The sequence below is a fragment of the Denticeps clupeoides genome, chromosome 7 (genome assembly GCF_900700375.1).
Source record: "Denticeps clupeoides chromosome 7, fDenClu1.1, whole genome shotgun sequence".
NCBI lineage: Eukaryota > Metazoa > Chordata > Actinopteri > Clupeiformes > Denticipitidae > Denticeps > Denticeps clupeoides.
In genome coordinates, this window is record NC_041713.1 from 11,139,988 (window position 1) to 11,157,529 (window position 17,542).

General features: G+C 44.1%; 1 protein-coding gene across 3 annotated transcripts in view; it reads left to right on the plus strand.

Annotated features, from left to right (window-relative positions):
- The first annotated feature begins 342 nt into the window (after positions 1-342).
- LOC114794632 (ras-related protein Rab-37) overlaps positions 343-17,542 on the plus strand; it is a 35,380-nt gene continuing 18,180 nt past the window's right edge. For 2 of the 3 annotated variants that reach the window (XR_003750366.1, XM_028987318.1), the window contains exons 1-8: positions 343-539; positions 8,271-8,381; positions 12,629-12,670; positions 14,868-14,934; positions 15,412-15,464; positions 15,659-15,724; positions 16,533-16,589; positions 17,309-17,385. Coding sequence is in view for 2 of the 3 variants with exons in the window: in XM_028987318.1 (XP_028843151.1) it covers positions 375-539; positions 8,271-8,381; positions 12,629-12,670; positions 14,868-14,934; positions 15,412-15,464; positions 15,659-15,724; positions 16,533-16,589; positions 17,309-17,385 (638 nt within the window). In the remaining variant the exon portion in view is untranslated. Of the gene's footprint in view, positions 540-6,944; positions 7,581-8,270; positions 8,382-12,628; positions 12,671-14,867; positions 14,935-15,411; positions 15,465-15,658; positions 15,725-16,532; positions 16,590-17,308; positions 17,386-17,542 lie in introns of those variants that run through there. The other variant, XM_028987319.1, reaches the window with a different exon arrangement.

Genomic DNA, 17,542 nt, shown 5'->3' on the forward strand with positions numbered 1-17,542 from the left:
GAGCTGGGAATCTTCAGACTCCTCCCATTTTAAACTTTTACATATTTACACTAGCTTAGATATTTTCAAATTATTTTGTGACCAAAAATATACCTTTTACTAGCTTTCATGTATAATTAGGATAAAAAGGGAGCAGCGGATCATGGTACACAAGGGAGAGTGCTTTAACGGGACTCTGTGTTAATTTTTAATTCCCTGGGCCTGGGGGCCGCAGCTTCAGCCCCCGTGTTAGTGGAGGGAATTTTAGAGATGGGGAGGGAGAGAGGAAGGGAGGCAAGGGGCTTTTGCGGGGGTGGACGAAAGTTACACTGGGATAAATACACGATGACAGTGTCGCTTTTAGGAACAACACACTGAGCCACAGCATAGCAAGCATGTCCCCCACAGACAGAGAGCTGAAGATGGAGGACATGATGGACCTGGAGATGGACGAGTACCCGGACAGCGCCTATGGGTCCTCTGCGGTGGACACGGACACCGAGGATGGCCGAACGCAGTCCACCACCACGCTGACCTACGACGAGGACCTTGTGCACAAGGTGAGTGGATTTAAATGGCATGCATCTGTTCCATACGTTGCCACTAGAACATCAGTCAACATTTGCACACACGTAACACTGCAACTGAATTATTCATTGCATCAAACTGTAGAATATCAGAAGGTCTGTAGCTCTTTACATAGAACTCCAGCACTTAATGACACGTTTCCTGTCCAAAGCACTGCAGAAAACATGATTGTCATTCATTTGTCATATAGACACAAAGTGACTTCACTTAACTGTAACTAATGTCCCTGTAACTAATGTCACTGTGGGTAAAGGAAAAAAAGAATTTGCTCATGAATCACAAAAAAAACAATTACTCATATGCTCAGAATTTTCATACAAATTTAATGTTTAACATTGTACATCAATCCTGAACAGTAATGTAACAACAAAGAAATATGCTACCAAATAATTTTTTTGTTCTGACACACACACACACACACACACACACATATATATATATGTGTGTGTGTGTGTGTGTGTGTGTGTGTGTATATATATATATGTATAATTAATTTGTTAAAATACAAACTGAATAACTAAATACAACTGAATTTGACTTCCCATATTGAATGGACTTTAGTCTTATTGGAATCCTATGGGCCTTGCTCTTTTTTTTTTTTGGCTGAGCCGCAGTTCCATAATTTCTTGACAAAATAAATAAATAAACAAATCAGGAATCCTACTTGTCTCTGGCCCTGTGCTGAGTAGGCAACATCCTCCTCATCCTCACTGAGACAGAGTGAGCTGAAGCAGCTCTGCGCCATCACAGCAAGTCTCTGCGGGAACCAGCCTGCCGGGGCGCCCAGTGGAGTTTATACCCCGTCACCCGATGGGAGTCCTGTCAGCAGCCACTTCCATCATGCCCCCCCACCTCCCGATCCAGCAGTAAGCCAACCGTCATCCACAGGACTGACACAGTCAGTCTGGTGCTGTGGGGGAAAAGAGATACTGCCGGCTGTATAGATTTTTATTTGGATTTTAGCCCTGGTGTTGCAGGCAGGTATCTAACTAATAAAACCTTATTAAATAAATACACATATATAGACACCACCTGAACCCTCCCCACACCTTTCAAAAATGCAAAATGAACTTCACTGTACCAAAGACACACCTGATACGTTCTTTGCTCAACAAGCAACAGCCAAATAATGCATTAATATTGTAAAAAAAAATCTGTCTGTTGTAAGTATTTCTAATGTTTACTTGCAATAAAATGACAGAAAAACATTTTTCAAAAACCAGCCCTCACTTCTCTATAAATTGAGACAACAGCTGTCCTGTTGTCATAAAAGGACAAAGGATGCTCTGCAGAAAGCACACAAACCACAGCTGGGCTACTGTCCCTCACACAAGCGTCACCGGTCCACCATACTGCTGCCATTTCTGACTTAAAGCCTGGAAATAGTTATATGAGGCACATCTGGCATTTCAATGAGGCACATCTGGCATTTCAACCTGTCTCCACCAATCACATCCTTCTGACCTGCACCAGCCCTGGGTTTACAAGAGGGAGGAGGACCATGATGCACCTTTTAAAGAAATTGAATCCAGTTGAATGGTCAGTACTGAACCAGCATCTCCTCTGATACATTAATGTGTAGTTTCTTTTCTGATGGTGACTATGTCTAAATTGTATTTGGATAGAAATGGTCAATTTGAAGCATTGAGGGTGGATGGTGAAATGCCTTTAGATGAAGGATCAAGGCTTTAGAAAAAAACTCAGCCCGTCTGTCATCTCCTTCTTGCAGTGACACAAGAAGTTCCTTCTTGAGTGCAGGCGTCCACTTAAATCTACATCAGCAACGAGCCTCAGTTTTGCCTGCTGCCTTCCTCCAATGTCACATGCCCTTCAAAATAATAAAGTAAGGGAATAAAAACTAATGTCTTATTCAGGAAGAGTGTGGGTGTACAGGATATGTACAGCAGGAAATGAGGTCATGAAATAAGAATGAGACATGAGACCCGTCATCCATCCCACCACCTCCATCGATTTTGCAGCAGGAAGAAAGTCCAGGTCTTTCCTTTTCGCTGTTTTCCTCAGAGCCATGAGGTTAAGCTGCGTCTATAAAAGCCGGTGCTCTTTTATTCTTCCCTGGATGATAAAAGGGCTTCTAAATGTCAGGACAAAATGTAAAAAAAAACCCTGCAGGATATGATGCGACTAATGGTGTAACTTCACTGTGACCTCTGAACTTGCACAGTTGTGAAAAAGGGTGGAAAAACAAAGGGCGGGGAAGTGGGCGTGGCCGATTGAGGGAGTCGATGTACAGCTACTGACATCCACATCAATGAAATTTTCACTGGTGGAGAAGCTGATCTGTTTAGCTTTTGGGCATTTTGAGGTTTTGACCTCGCCCTGAGCCAATCATGAAAAGGTACAGAACCGTGGGAGCAGGCGTTCTTTACCTCTGCTGTACATCGTCATCGTCCCTCAGTGTGCGTGAGGTCACAACCCTGACCCCGTGAACCATTTCTGGGGTAAATAATGTATATAAGGCCAAGCTCTTGACTACCATCAGTGTCTGAGGTGAACGTTGTTCTGTTCAAGGCTCGTCTGTGAACGTCTGTGTCAGTTTCTACGTCTCTGTTTCTGTCCCTCTGGTGCATGCATCCTTTTTATAGCATCCTGGATATTTTTAGGACATCCAGGGAGCAGGGAACCATCTGGACTGAGGGGAAATATGCCAGCAAAAACACATACACACACACACACACGCACACACACACACACACACACACACACACACACACAAGATCATATGTTAATTGTCTCAGTTTGGCTTTGGTGCTACTTTTGAAAAACAAAGCCCATCACTCATGACTCATCACGCCACCAAGGTCTTCCCTGGAGGTACGCTCTCATTAGAAAAGCAGCAGAGGCCGAATGAAAATAACACTGGTGTTGGAGCCGTGGGGAAAAGGGGTGTGTGTGTGTGAGAGAGACGAGGTGGGGTGGGCCGCAACCCTCTGGCCACGCCGCCTTCCTGTCAGTCGCTCTTGATGGAATGTGGCGATTATGAAACGTCTGCGGCGCTGCCACGCTGCTCAAGAGAGACTCACTTTTCTTCCGTTGCCTGGTAACAGCATCCTCCCCGTCATCTAAATCTTCATCTCTCCACCCCCTGGCCCTGATATACAGACAAACTCTTCATTTGTGTCTGACGCACACACACACACGTTCTCAGATCATTCATCCTTTGAGCAGTTTCGGAGGTGGTGGGGGGTTAAACGTGGGTATTCAATGTTGAATGAGGCTGATGTTAATAAGTCATGGAATTTGTTTCGAGTTTCTGGGTAGAAAACACACACACAGATACACACACACTTCACGTGAGTCACAGGAAGTCAAGATGTTAAAATAATCAGACAAACTGCACATCATGGTTATTCTAGAACGTATTCACAAGGTAAGTCTCATAAAACACAGCTGAACCTCAATTCATTAAAAAATTATTACATGTAAGTGATAAATAAGTGATATGACAGCATCACTTATTTATCATTTGATGGCATTGTGTCTGTGTAAAATATAACATGTTCTTCATATTCTACAATTTACTACTGATCATGTTTGCAATTTCGATTGTCGCGATCCGAACATTACCTTGTACTCCGGGCCAGGTTTCCCTGGTGTCCCGTGTCTTTCCTGTAATCGCCTCATTGCCTTGCTTGTTCTCACCGGGATTTTGTTATAAATCTTCCTATGCGTTTCTAGTCCATGTGCGCATAAACTCTGTCACTTGGTTCTGCCAATGAGTTGTTATTAAATCCCTGTTTCTTCCCAGAAAAAAAAACCCATCTAACTAAACAACTTTATACCCACATTAATGAAATACTTTAACTTCCCTTTCACTCCACAAGCATTCAGACAGTCAAAGCAGGATGAAGTTGCAGGGTCGTACTGATCATCTGATCAGCAGCTCGCCGGCTGCCAGAGAAATAGAATCAAATGGTTGGCAGATAGACTTCGGGACATCAGACCGGGCCTCTGCTGCAAATAATGCGTTAAGTGAACCTGTTCACATATAAACGTACCACCCAGCCGGAGATGCATCCGAGGGCGTGGGTCTCTGCCAGCTGAGGGCGGAGGATAATGAAGAAAGTTTAAAATCTGTGTGAGAGACAGAGGGGGGGGGATGTCCGTCTGGAGATGATAAACGTAAAACAAAAGAGAAAAGAACCGAAGCGAGGGGAAGGGACAGAGAGAATGTGGGTTGTGGAGGAGTGCCATGAATGTGATAACCATGGCAACGTAACTGGGGGTCGACGCCTACGTTCTGCGTAGATTTTTTTTTTTTTGTTAAACCGGGACGTACAGGCTGAAATGAGTCATGTACCTCCTCATGACTGTAGGTACAAGCCCTGTGTGTGTGTGTGTGTGTGTGTGTGTGTGTGTGTGTGTGTGTGTTCACTTGGAACAAGAAATTTATATGAGATATTTTATAAATTGAACGGACAAGGAGAACAGTGCGCCATCAAAATCCTGTTATCAGCCTCAGCTGAGCGTTCTGCAGATTTGGGGAAGGTACCAATCCCATCAAATCCTTTGCCTGGAACATCGCCTGAGGAACAGAGCCTGATGTCACATGACACTTCCTGAAACTTTGTCTTAATTTTTCCTCTTTAAAACCCATTACTGTTATTTCAAAGTGTCTTGATAGTCCGGTTAATTTGTTAATGAATAAATTAAATGAGACTCCCATAAGTGCAGAGGACTGTGTAAAGTTCTGCATGGTTCTGGACTGACCTGAGAAATATCTGCTGCCCTCAGACCATCCTGGTGGGGGACAGCGGAGTGGGGAAGACATCCCTGCTTGTCCAGTTCGACCAGGGCAAGTTCATCTTGGGGTCCTTCTCTGCCACAGTCGGCATCGGATTTACGGTACATTACAGTGTTGAGCTGTGTGTGTGTGGGGGGGGGGGGTGTGGACTGTTGCTGTGTATGACGCTCAAGGTGACTTTAAAATGCGCGCACCCTCATTTGCATATGCATGCACACGTCAGCTGTTTACCATTCCACCAACACCTTCCCCACCACCGCCAGCACCAATATCATCATCATCATCATCATCATCATCAGACTCATAATCAGTGCAAATCTTATTCTGCCAGTCAGGGAGGAACACTGGGGCTCTGATTACAGCACTAATCAGCAATGTGCCACACGCTTGGCGCTGCCATCTCATACTCAGGAGGACTGAATGTTTCTATTTACTTTATTTACTCAGTCTACTTCCATTTCTAACAAATGCCATTGCAAAACCGGGTTGTAATTGTTTCTGCAGATGGATTACTCAGAGGAATCAGTTGGTTATATATTTTACAACAGCAAGACCAACGCTGCAGTGGAGGCCTAGTGGTTCAGGAAGCAGAATGGTGAGAAGGTCACAGCTTGATATTAGGGCGGTAGTAACCTTGTGGGTGATGCACTCACCACAAAGTCATAGGTTCAAACCCCACTTACTTACTACCATTGTGTCGCTGAGCAAGACACTTAACCTTGAGTGTCTCCAGGGGGACTGTCCTTTTTTATTTTTAGTATTTTACTGTCATTACGGCCAACCGACGGTAGAGGGAGACAAACCCCCAGTAAACAATCGGAAGTTCGCGCCTCATCAAACAAAACCCGAGCACGTCTGTAATTATATTGCAAAATTCTATAAGAAAAAAAAACATACGTTAAGGATTTACTGCTGAAAAAGGTAAAGAAGCATGGTCGTTTTATTATTATTGTTATTATTATCTTCTTTTAGCAGACCAGGCAATTCCTGGCATGTGAACAAAACGGGAAGTGGCTTAAAAGCCAGATGCTGAGCGATTTTTGTGCCCTTAACGATTCTTTCCGGCGGAAGACAGTCCACCCCAACATGTGTATGTGTATATGTGTGTGCGTGTATGTATGTGTGTGTGGTATGAGTGTGTATGGTGTGTGTGCCTGTTTGATATGTGTGTGTGCGTGGTATATGTGTGTATGGTATATGTATGCGTGTATGGTATGAGTATATGTGTGTGGTATGAGTGTGTATGTGTGTGTTTGATATGTGTGTGTGTGCGTGGTACGTGCGTGTTTGATATGTGTATATGTGTGTGTGCGTGGAACGTGTGTGTTTGATATGTGTATATGTGTATATGTGTGTGGTATGTGTGTGTGCGTGGAACGTGTGTGTTTGATATGTGTATATGTGTGTGGTATGTGTGTGTGTGTGTGTTTTATATGTGTGTGTGTGTGTGTGTGTGTGTGTGTGTGTGTGTGTGCGTGGTACGTGTGTGTTTGATGTGTGTATATGTGTGTGTGTGTGTGTGTGTGTGTGTGTGCGTGGTACGTGTGTGTTTGATGTGTGTATATGTGTGTGTGTTTGATGTGTGTATATGTGTGTGTGTGTGTGTGTGTGTGTGTGTACGTGCGCTGGTTCCTCTGGACAGACTCCACCTCTCCAATCAGCGGCTGTAGAAGCGCCACCACCTGTAGTTAGTAGCCTGTTGCGCGCGCGCTTCGATCGATCGCTGGTCATCCGATTCATTCATTTATTTTTTTGATTAATTTACAGACATTTTGTGCCACTTTGGTGACTCGTCAGCGATGTGTTTTCCTTCTTCTTTTCCTGCCCGCGACTGATCGGCTCCGCGCTTTAGCGGCGATGACAGGGCTCCGTCCGCGCGCTTGACGTCGCCAGCCGCCAGCCGCTCGGCGTCTGCGAGTTCCGGCCGCGGGGCCGAGCTGAGATCCGCGGGTTATGGGGGTGTCGCGTCGGCGCTGACTGATCTGCTGCTGCCGCTGGCGGGTTTTTTTTTCTTGGTGGTGGCGGGTTTGCATGGTGGCAGAAGCAAATTCGCTGGATCGCGCGCTTCCTCCTCTTCCTCCTCCTCCTCCTCCTCCTCCTCCTCCTCCCCGCATCAGTTCACCGCCGTCTCTGACCCGCGATGTCCACCAGAAGACCCTCCGTGTCCGGAGAAGACATTAAAAACGGCACGTCCCGGAACGTGCTGGAGAGGTGTGCGTCGGTCAATGAGTATTTTGACATCGCCTTCAAGGTGTGTGCATTATTCTTTTATCATTGTCATTATTAATATTATTACCTCTTTGGCCATGCTCTGTCTACGTGGTTTGTTGCATCCTACTGCACCCTCCCACTCCTGTAGCTGTAAGCCTGTCCAGTTCACCATGATGTTGTTAAAGTTCTTGCCGAGGCATCATGACCTCTCCCTCCTGTGGACTTCAGGCTGAGGTGCAGCGGGATCTGGGATGTGATGCAAATTTAAGCAAAGCCTCCCTCTCCCTCGCCCTGGTAAATATTTACACAGGGAGTAGCTACACGGGTACTTCCTTGTGCCCTTATGGGGCCACACCGGACCAACGCTGGCGTTGTTAAAAAGTGCCGAGGACCTCGGCCGCTGGGGACAGAATGGAGACGCTGTCCGAACTGGCAGATCCGTTGACCCTGATTTCCACCAGAAATCACACACAGACCTCAGACTCCTAGGCGAGGAGGAAGGAAAGGTGCATGTTTTTGCTACTGAAATTCCAAAAACCCAAAAGACCCGACTTATTATTGGAACTTCCTGTTTCTGTCTAGCTCAGCACCACCAGCCCTGTCGTTTTGAGTAGGTTGCTGTAAAAGTTATTGTTTACTTCATGTTTACCATCGGATGTCATCAGTTTCCTGTAAAATGATACGTACGAGGTGCGAGTTAACCCCCCACCTCACCTCTCTCTGACCCCAGGTGATGCTGCTGGGAGACTCGGCAGTGGGGAAGACCTGCGTGTTGGTGCGCTTCAAAGATGGCGCCTTCCTTGGGGGCAACTTTATAGCCACCGTCGGAATAGACTTTAGGGTGAGCGGCTCGTGGGGTGTTGGGGGGTCTTTGTTGTCTTCGTTTTTCAAGCGATGTCGGCTCGGGTTTAGAATCCATATATATATATATATATATATATATATATATAACTGTTTTGAAAACTTCAGCAATTTTCACTTATACCTCCTGTCAACATCTGCAAGCTTAACAGAATTGTTCGCAAATGCGTGTTCATATGAGCCTTTAAACATTTTGCATAAATGTTTAAAGTGGGTGTCAAGCAGTTCAGAAGATTGAGCATGAAGGCTACCGAACCTTCTCGTATGTCTCGTGGTCATCACTAGACGGTCCATCATTACTTTCCAATTGTGCTTTATTATCTATCATCATCGTATTCATTGTCTACACTACAAGCTAATCAAGTTTTTCATTGGCTTCTTATTCCACTGCTGGTGCTAATATGGTCTCATCATCCTCATCTCCATAAAAATCAAAAGGGCACAGAACGTCCTCGTCTCCGTCCCTTTGTTGCAAATGAGGTTGTGTCGGCGGAGTGCCGCTCTGGCGTTTCACGTGAGCCCAGGAAACCAGATGAAGGCATGCCAGCCCACGCGTCTGTCGTTCCAGCTGATTAATTCTGATCTCGTGGGACCTCGGGCCACTCCACCCTGAAGATGAACGCTCTTGCCCCCCACCCCCCACCTAATTACCACACCCCCACCCGTCGCCAAGAGAGGCTTGGCCTCCCGGAGCGATGCTCAGCTGTGACGAAGGGTCACAAAAACAACTTCCTCCGGCATTCGGCTCCGACAGATTTCCATGGCTACCAGCTGCTAGAGGTCGACACGGAGGAAGAGAGAGAGAGACAGGGAGTGGAGGGGGAGAGAGAGAGAGAGAGTCGCCAGACAGGCCAAGGGAAATTCCTATCCTCCTGTCATGGCTGTGTGCATAGATGAAGTGTCAAAGTAGAGGAGGGATGTGAGAACGGGGTAGTGGCTGTGGCTTAATTGGATGTGGGCTGTGTAGGTGGTGCTATGGCTGTGCTTGGCTCTCAAACACAGTGCAGCTCCGATATCGAGGAGGGATGTGCAGGAATGGGAATGGCTGAAAACGAAGCGGTTCAGCTCGTATGCTCAGCTCAGAGGCCATTTAAGGGGTGGAAACGTGAATGCAAGTGCACGAGTGTGTGTTGGTGTGTATGCACATGGTACTCGCTTTGTAAAAACAAATGTCCTCACAAAGATAGGAGGAAACAATTTGTTTTAAGTGAAAATGCAACTAGATATAAGTTTTGCTACGTCCTTGGTCTTTAAACTGTGGTACATCCATCTAGTGGTAAGCCTGGAGTTCCTGAGGATATTGTTCATGTTCACAGCTGCTCTAGATATAACATAGATATTATTTTTAATATTAGCCAGAATATAAAATACTAAAAAAATATAATATCTTGTGACATATATTAGTTTTTTTGACTAGCATTCATAACTAGAAATAAAATTTCTAAGGTGGTACTTGTTCTGAAGACCACTGTGAGAACTACCGCACTAAATAATTAAAGATAAATATTAACTTTTATGCTCTTAAAACTTCTTCCTAGGTTTCCAATTCCATGTTTTTTTTTGTTACGGCTTTAATAACATGTAGTTAAAGAATCATAAAAAGTATAGGTGCTGATTAAGGTATGGTAATCAGAAAATTTTCATTTGGTTCAGTTCATGGGCAGGGTTGGAGCGTGTGTTATATGTTGGTCCTCATGAAGATGATAAAACCAATGGACCATTTCCTCAGTAGGTCTGTTGAGTAGATGGGTGGCTGACATGGGTGTAGGTTTGTGTTAGATTCTTAATGCCTTAAACGATGCCGTCAGAGAGTCGTGTCTCATTGTTTGTGGCCGGTCCTTCACCAGCTTCTAACTTGACCCTGCGAGCCTGTAATGAGTCCAGGACTGGATGTTCCTACTGGGAATGGATGTTCCTGATAGATATTTTCAATAATTGATCATTAAAATTCAGTGTTCTTCCCAAAACAATGTGCATTTTAGGCAGTGAAAATGATTTTTGTCTTTCGTGCCACTTGAGACACCTTTTACTGTGACCGTGTACGCCCATAAACGTCTGAAAGCTCCTGAAAATCCTGTTTTGGGTTATTGGGGGGGTGGGAAATATTTTTTCACAGACCAACCGCAGCCCAACCTCTTTGGGTGAAATAGAGGTAAGCAGAACTGGATGAGTGATTTTATTAGATTTTTTTTTTTATAATCTTCGCTTTCTCAGCAGCTGCTTGGCGCTTTGTTCCTGAAGTCTCGCGCAGTGTTGGCGGGCAGGTTTTCTGGCAGGAGCTGAGCGTTGGCATGAATGGTTGGAGCCACTTTTGAATGCGGCAGGTCTATTTTAAGCCTTCTTCCTTGTAGCAGTTACTCAGTACGCGGTAGCCGTCTGACGCCGTAATTGTAGGGAAGGGACTGAACGGGTGGGGGGGGTGAACGTTAAGCGATGGCTGAAAATGATTGTGATTGGCCAGTTTGATGGGAGTTGGGTGGGTGTTGGTGTCGGCTTGGTTTTATTGCTGTGAGGTGGCTGCAGTGTCCTTTCGATTGCTCTCAAAATCCTTCAGGTGGCATTTATTTCATTGCGAAGTCGAGCCAAAGAACCGTATTTTTACCGCGTGCGGGTCTACAGTAGGTGGTGATTAAAAATAGCGGCATTTTTATCGAGTGGCCAGGGACTTGTGGGAACATTTCAGCAGAGGAGTGTGGGTAGGATGCAAGGGGTGTGTTGTCTCTCCTTCGTTTGGGTGACATTGAAGTGGGTCTTGAGGCAGATGTGGGCTCTCTGTGGGCAAGCTGGGCTGGGACCACAGCCATTCCATTCCACAGCTAACGGTAACTGGGAAGTGAGGGGGACCGGCTCCTCTCTTGTGTTTCCCATGATTCACAGCATGTGTCACATCACCACTTCAACGGGTTGCAAGTTCACACCATTCTAGATTTACCCATCTAAAGAAGTGACAAGAAAACAGCAAGATTCCAAAGAGGCTATAAATTATGTGCATGTTCAGATGAGTGTTTAAAGCCCATTCATACTCCTGTTACCTAGAACAACTGGGAATTGTAGTAGCTTGAAACATACGTCCTTTTTTCCGCGTAAAGGGAGTGTAAACGAGCCTTTAGGGTCACATTCACACACACGCTCATGCATCTACAGATGTGAGTGCATGAATTTGGCGTCACAGTCAGTCACGAGGCAGTGTTTTATGTCTTCAGTATTTAATTCCAATGTATTGTTGACCTTGACGTCTGTGTGCACACGTCTGTTGCCACTTTTTAAGGTAATCTTAGTTCATCTTATGTCTTATGTCCCTGGACATGCCATTGGGTTGAAAGTGAAGTGATTGTGAAACACTGCAGCACAGCACACAGTGACACAACATTTACACCAATGAGCCTCAACATTAAACATCTCAAATTGAATAGCTCTGACCCATAAAGGAAGAGGAACTACCTCACAACCTACAGGGGCTTAGAAAATCTGCTACTGACAGTTTGGAACCTGGCACAACGACATACCTTCATAGGTGTAGGGGAGTACATTCCTTGATGGATCAGGGCTGTTTTGACCTATGTTAGGTGGATGGTCTTGATTTGTCATGGCTGTAAATTGGTTGCAAAAATTCCTTGAAAAGTATAAACCTGTGATGATTAAAAAGCCGTCATCAGCGCTCAGATGTGAACTATGTCTAGTAAAGTGGCAGCTGAGTGTGTATGGCTCTGTGTGTGTGTGTATTTGTGTAGTGGTTGTGGTCTCTGTGATGTTGTGCTTTTTGAGTGGATGTGAATTATAATAAAAATAATAGTTTTATATATATATATATATATATATATATATATATATATATATATATATATATATATATATATATATATATTTTTTTTTTTTTTTTTTTTTTTTTTTTTTTTTTTTTTTCTGTCCTGCGTTAAATACCTAGCAGGACATGCGTCTCTTTTCTCTGACTGACGTCTGGAGGAAATTAATTGGAGGCTTCTATTCCCCCTCCTTAATGGACATAAGTGCAGCTAATTTTCGGAAAGAAGATTTCAGTTTTTCTCTGCTGGGTTATTATTTGCTGTGGCGTAGTTGCTCAGCTTTTGTTTTTCTCCTTTTAGAGAAAACTGTTGTCTGTACAGTATTATAGCCTGTGACTGAAAATGGTTTTTCCTTTCTGTCAATTTGTCTATTTTCTTTCTTTCTTTTTTTATTGTTCCTCTTCTGCTCTCGTTTTCTCTCCAGAATAAGGTGGTGACAGTGGATAACATGAAGGTGAAGCTGCAGGTAAGACGGGTCGCTCCTCTGCACCTGCGGGCCTGCTGCGAAGCGGCCTCATTATCGCCGCTGTCATCGCCTGTCCTGGCGACCTCGCGCCGCCCTTCATCAGAGACCCCCGGTGGCGTCTCACTCCTGCAGATCTCTGCTTTTTACGATATTATTTTATTTTCCTGCTAAATGACTGCACTGGTTCTGGTTGGTTATGGGGTGATCTGCACATGACGCCGGTGTTGCCGTGTTCGCTCAAGATAGAAATGAGTCAGGCATGTCTCACAGGTTGGCGTCAGGTCTGGGTTTGCAGTGCAGTGTTTTGGACATGGAAAGGACACAGAGATCTCAGTATTTCAGCTCTTCCTCTTCTGCTGGCTTTCGGAAATTGCCACACATCCCCACAACTCCTACACAAAGCCAGGGTTCACAAAAAGCACATCTTACCCTGTAAACGTGCCCTTCAAGATCTTTGAAATAGCGGATTCTCATGATGACTATCTAGTGACTGACAGCTTCTGGGTTACTGCATAACTGTCAAAATGAATGCGTTAATCACTGTGATTAATTTACACATTTAATGCATTAAATGTACCTGATTACAGAGTTGAAAATATTTTATAAATACTCTTAGGTAGCCTTTATTGTACAACAGGATAACGTTTGGAGCAAACCAGCAGAAGCACATTTAAACTAGGGTTTTCAACAAAGATAAATAGGATATAAGTTAATAAAAGATAGAGTCTGGAGTATTTACAAAATTCAAATTACAATAATTTCTGACGTTCTTTACCCTACACCGGGTGTGATGGATCTCCTCCAGAGTGATGTGGTGGGCCATCTTTATGATCCACTGGAGGCTCTTCCCGTTTCTTTGAGATGCAGTTAGAGAACCACGCTGTATGTGAAATGGAGCCTCTGAAGACAATTCTTGGCCATCATTGCTGTATTGATGGTCCATGTAAGATCCTGGCTAATGCTGACACCTAGGAATTTGAAAAGCTATGGACAAAGTCGACCGTCCCTTCTCTGATGCCGATGGGTTGGTGGCAGACTCCTCTTCCTTATAAGTCATTGTTGTTGGACAGTTGAATCATCTGCAAACTTAACAATGATGTTTGAATCATGGGTGAAGAGGGAGTAGAGGAGGGGGCTGAGCACACATCCCTGCGGTGCACCAGTGCTGAGGGTTAACAGTTACATTTTAACATAGGACCCATTATTTGATAGCAGATTCATGCATTCATTGAACTTGTGAGTTTCTGCTTGAATTTCTTTGTAGGACATCAGAATCACCCCCCAGACCTTGGATGTGATCTGTTTCCCAACCTTTTGCTTGGAGATGTTCCAAAGGTTCTTATTATTACTGAAGTCAGGGGAGGATGGAGGTCACACAAGGGGTTTCTCATACATTGTCATGCATGAAGATGGTTTTAGTATGGAAAACATGGTTCTTCTCTTTGTGGAAGAGTTAAAGTCCACATTCTTTTTCAGAGGTTATTCTCTGTCTCCATGATTCCAGCTCAAAACATTGCACAGCACTCATTAGTGAACATCACTGAAAATGAGTCTTTATGTATTTCTGGGCCCACTGCAGCCATTTCTACTTGTGAGCAGTGGTTAGGAGTGGCTGGAGAGAAGGTTTATGCATTTCTGCCTGCCTCTGGAGGATGATCACCTTGACGTTCTCAGTACTCCAGAGGCGCCAGCAGCTTTAAATACACGTTTACTGCAGAAACCTTCCTCATTGTGCCTTTATCTGCACAAATCCATGTGCGCCCTGAATCAACCACAAATCTCTTAAATGAAGTGTGATCATTGCACTGCTTTCATGAAGATTTCTAGGAAATATCTTCATACCTCGTCCAAGGCATTCACACTTTTAGGCAGCAGAGAGATTTTTTTTTTCTTTGCCATATTGCTTGAAAATGTTGGTCTTCTTAATAATGTGGAACATCCTCCTTCAGTGGGCTTGCCTGTCAAACTAATTACAGTCGTCCGAGATCTCAGTTTCAGTTATTCAAAGAGCCCTGAGATACAATCCGTGAGTTTAATTGTGAAAAATAAAATATTTAATCTCTGACACAATGCAATTAATACTTAATACTGTGGAAAGTGGTGGTCTAGTCTTAAGAATTGCTATATCGGTTGACGGCCTTATGCATTATATAGGTCAATGCACTGTATACTGCAAATGCCTGTGTTTTTCCCTCAGATCTGGGATACAGCCGGCCAGGAGAGGTTCCGCAGCGTCACGCATGCCTACTACAGAGATGCTCAGGGTAGAAATCTGGCTTTTTTGACCTTTCTGCTAGCCAGTGTTCAGTATAAACGATTGCATTCACCCTGGGGCTGGTACCGTATATGTGTACAGTATGCATCCAGCAAGTGGGTGTCTGGTATTGGTGCATCCTGTAACCCTGCCAGCTTGTGTGTGTGGGGAGGCTTTATGTGGGCAGACAAACGCATCCTTTTACAGGAACAAAGGTAGTTCTTTCCCTCAGCGGGTTTGTAAGCTAATCTGTCGAGGCTTTTGAGCAGCGAAGCAATGCCGCCAATCAATATATTCACTCAATTAAGTGCCTTTACCCGCTAATTTCCTTTTCAAGCTCGCGTTTTTATCTGTTTGCTGTTTTGGTTACGCTGTTGTGCGTCGGGCACGGACATTTGCCTCGTAAATTGCCATTGTTGTCGCTCTTTAAGACTCCGCTGGTGCTGATATGTTTTCCTTTGTCGTCCTTTCCCTTTCATTCTGGCAGCGCTGCTCCTGCTCTATGATATCACCCGAAAGTCTTCTTTTGACAACATTAGGGTAAGCGTCTTTCTGCCTCATGTTAATTTTCTAAAGCAGTCATGAAAAAGCTTGGATTACAGTTTTATATTTAAAATGCAGCAGATATGACTGAGAATGAGATTGGGGGGGTGGAAATGCGGTGCTGTACTTATAGAATATAAAAACTGATTTTTTTTTTTTTCTGTTTCTTCTTCATGCAACTTCTCATGAAGGCCTGGCTGACTGAAATTCACGAGTATGCACAGAAGGATGTGGTCATCATGTTGCTCGGCAACAAGGTGAGCTGCGTTTCCTGTCAGACTTAAGACAGTGCCAGCAGGTTAACAGTACAGAGAATATCTGTATTTCACACAGTCACATGACTTCACATGCGTCGCACAGACACATGCTAATGTCTTTTAATGCTTTCCTGTTACCCTTGTCTCAATCTCACAAACACAGAATATACAATTATGTGTGTGTCACACACAGCAAATTAGTTTTCTCTCATCACGTGCATATATACTATTTTATATATATATATATATATATACACACACACATACATACATACATACATACTGCCACACATACACACATGGTGCTATGGTTCATATACATCCGTATACTCTTTGTCTGCTAGAAACAAACACACACGACTGCCTACACCTCTAGTTTCGTCTGCAGATGGTCTGTTCTTTTTCTCTCTGTGTTAAGTGCAGGGATTTCTGTCCTACTGCAAATGCTTTCTTTTGCATCTGAACTTACCATATATTACTGCATCTCATTAACAGCGATTTAGTGCGAACCGCATTGTCCTCAGATGTGGTGAGAGCACCCCCCGATGGCCGCACACTGCATAATTATATTCACAATTCATTATTAACATAAAGCTTAATGGAGTTTATGAATTAACGGTTCTTCGCTTCAGTCGACCTCAAATAATTCAATTAATTACCTGGTTATTGCACCGTTACTAAGCTTCAGACAGACATCACGATGCTAAGCAGATGCTCGGCGAGGATGGATGCTTGAGACACACTGGATTGTGCAGCACGTGTACAGATTTTGGTGTGACGAATCGTGGGTTTGTGTGTTTCCTTCCAGTCTGACATGGCGGCTGAGAGAGTCATCAGACCAGAGGAAGGAGAAAAACTGGCTAAGGTGAGAGCAACTGCTCCACACTCTCCTTACAATCTGTGCCTGAAATGTAGAGATGATGTATTTCAGTTGGGGCCATTCGTGTGTGAATGCAGACAGGTGAGGATAAATGAGTGGAGTTTGTTTGCAGATCAGTGCAAAAAGATCTTGATCACATTTATCCCTGGAGGAACTATTTTCATTCTGATTATAGCACTGTTGATGTCGCCTTGAACAGGACAAAAAGCATTACTCCATGGCTGATCAGTATGAAAAAGGTGTAAATCACTCACCAGGTCTGAAACAGGCCAGTTGTCATTGGAGATGTAGGGCCTACATCTTCAGACTATGTCAATTGTATAGCCACTGGATCGTGTGATTGGCTATTTAGGGTCATGCCCAACACTATTTCACTCATGACCATTCTGTCACCAAAAGAAAACTGGGCAGTTGCCTAGTGGTAAACACACTCACCTATGACCACAAAGACACAGGTTCAATTTACTGGATATGGGCGTCTTATAAATGCCTTAAAGGTAAATCAACCAGTTTTCTTGAACCGACTGTATTTTCTAGTTTAGAATTTAGAATATTTTTGCATAATCCATGTCCATGTAGCCACTTGACCAAAACATAATCTCAGGAGGCTGTGAGAAGTAGATCATGGCAAATTAGGACACTTGTTTTCAGGCAACAGCATATGCAGCCTTCCCTTGTAATAATTAACCCTGCCTTGATCTCAGGAATATGGAGTGCCTTTCATGGAAACGAGTGCCAAGACGGGCGCCAACGTGGAGCTGGCTTTCTTGGCCATTGCGAAGTGAGTGGTCATAAATGGGCTTCTTTTTTTTTTCTGTCATTGTCCCATTTTTCTGACCATTGGTTTCACATGAGAGACTGTAAAAGTCTGTAAAACTTTATATCACATATATCTGGTGTGGTTATTAAAAAGGCAAACATCCCCATAAGATTTATGA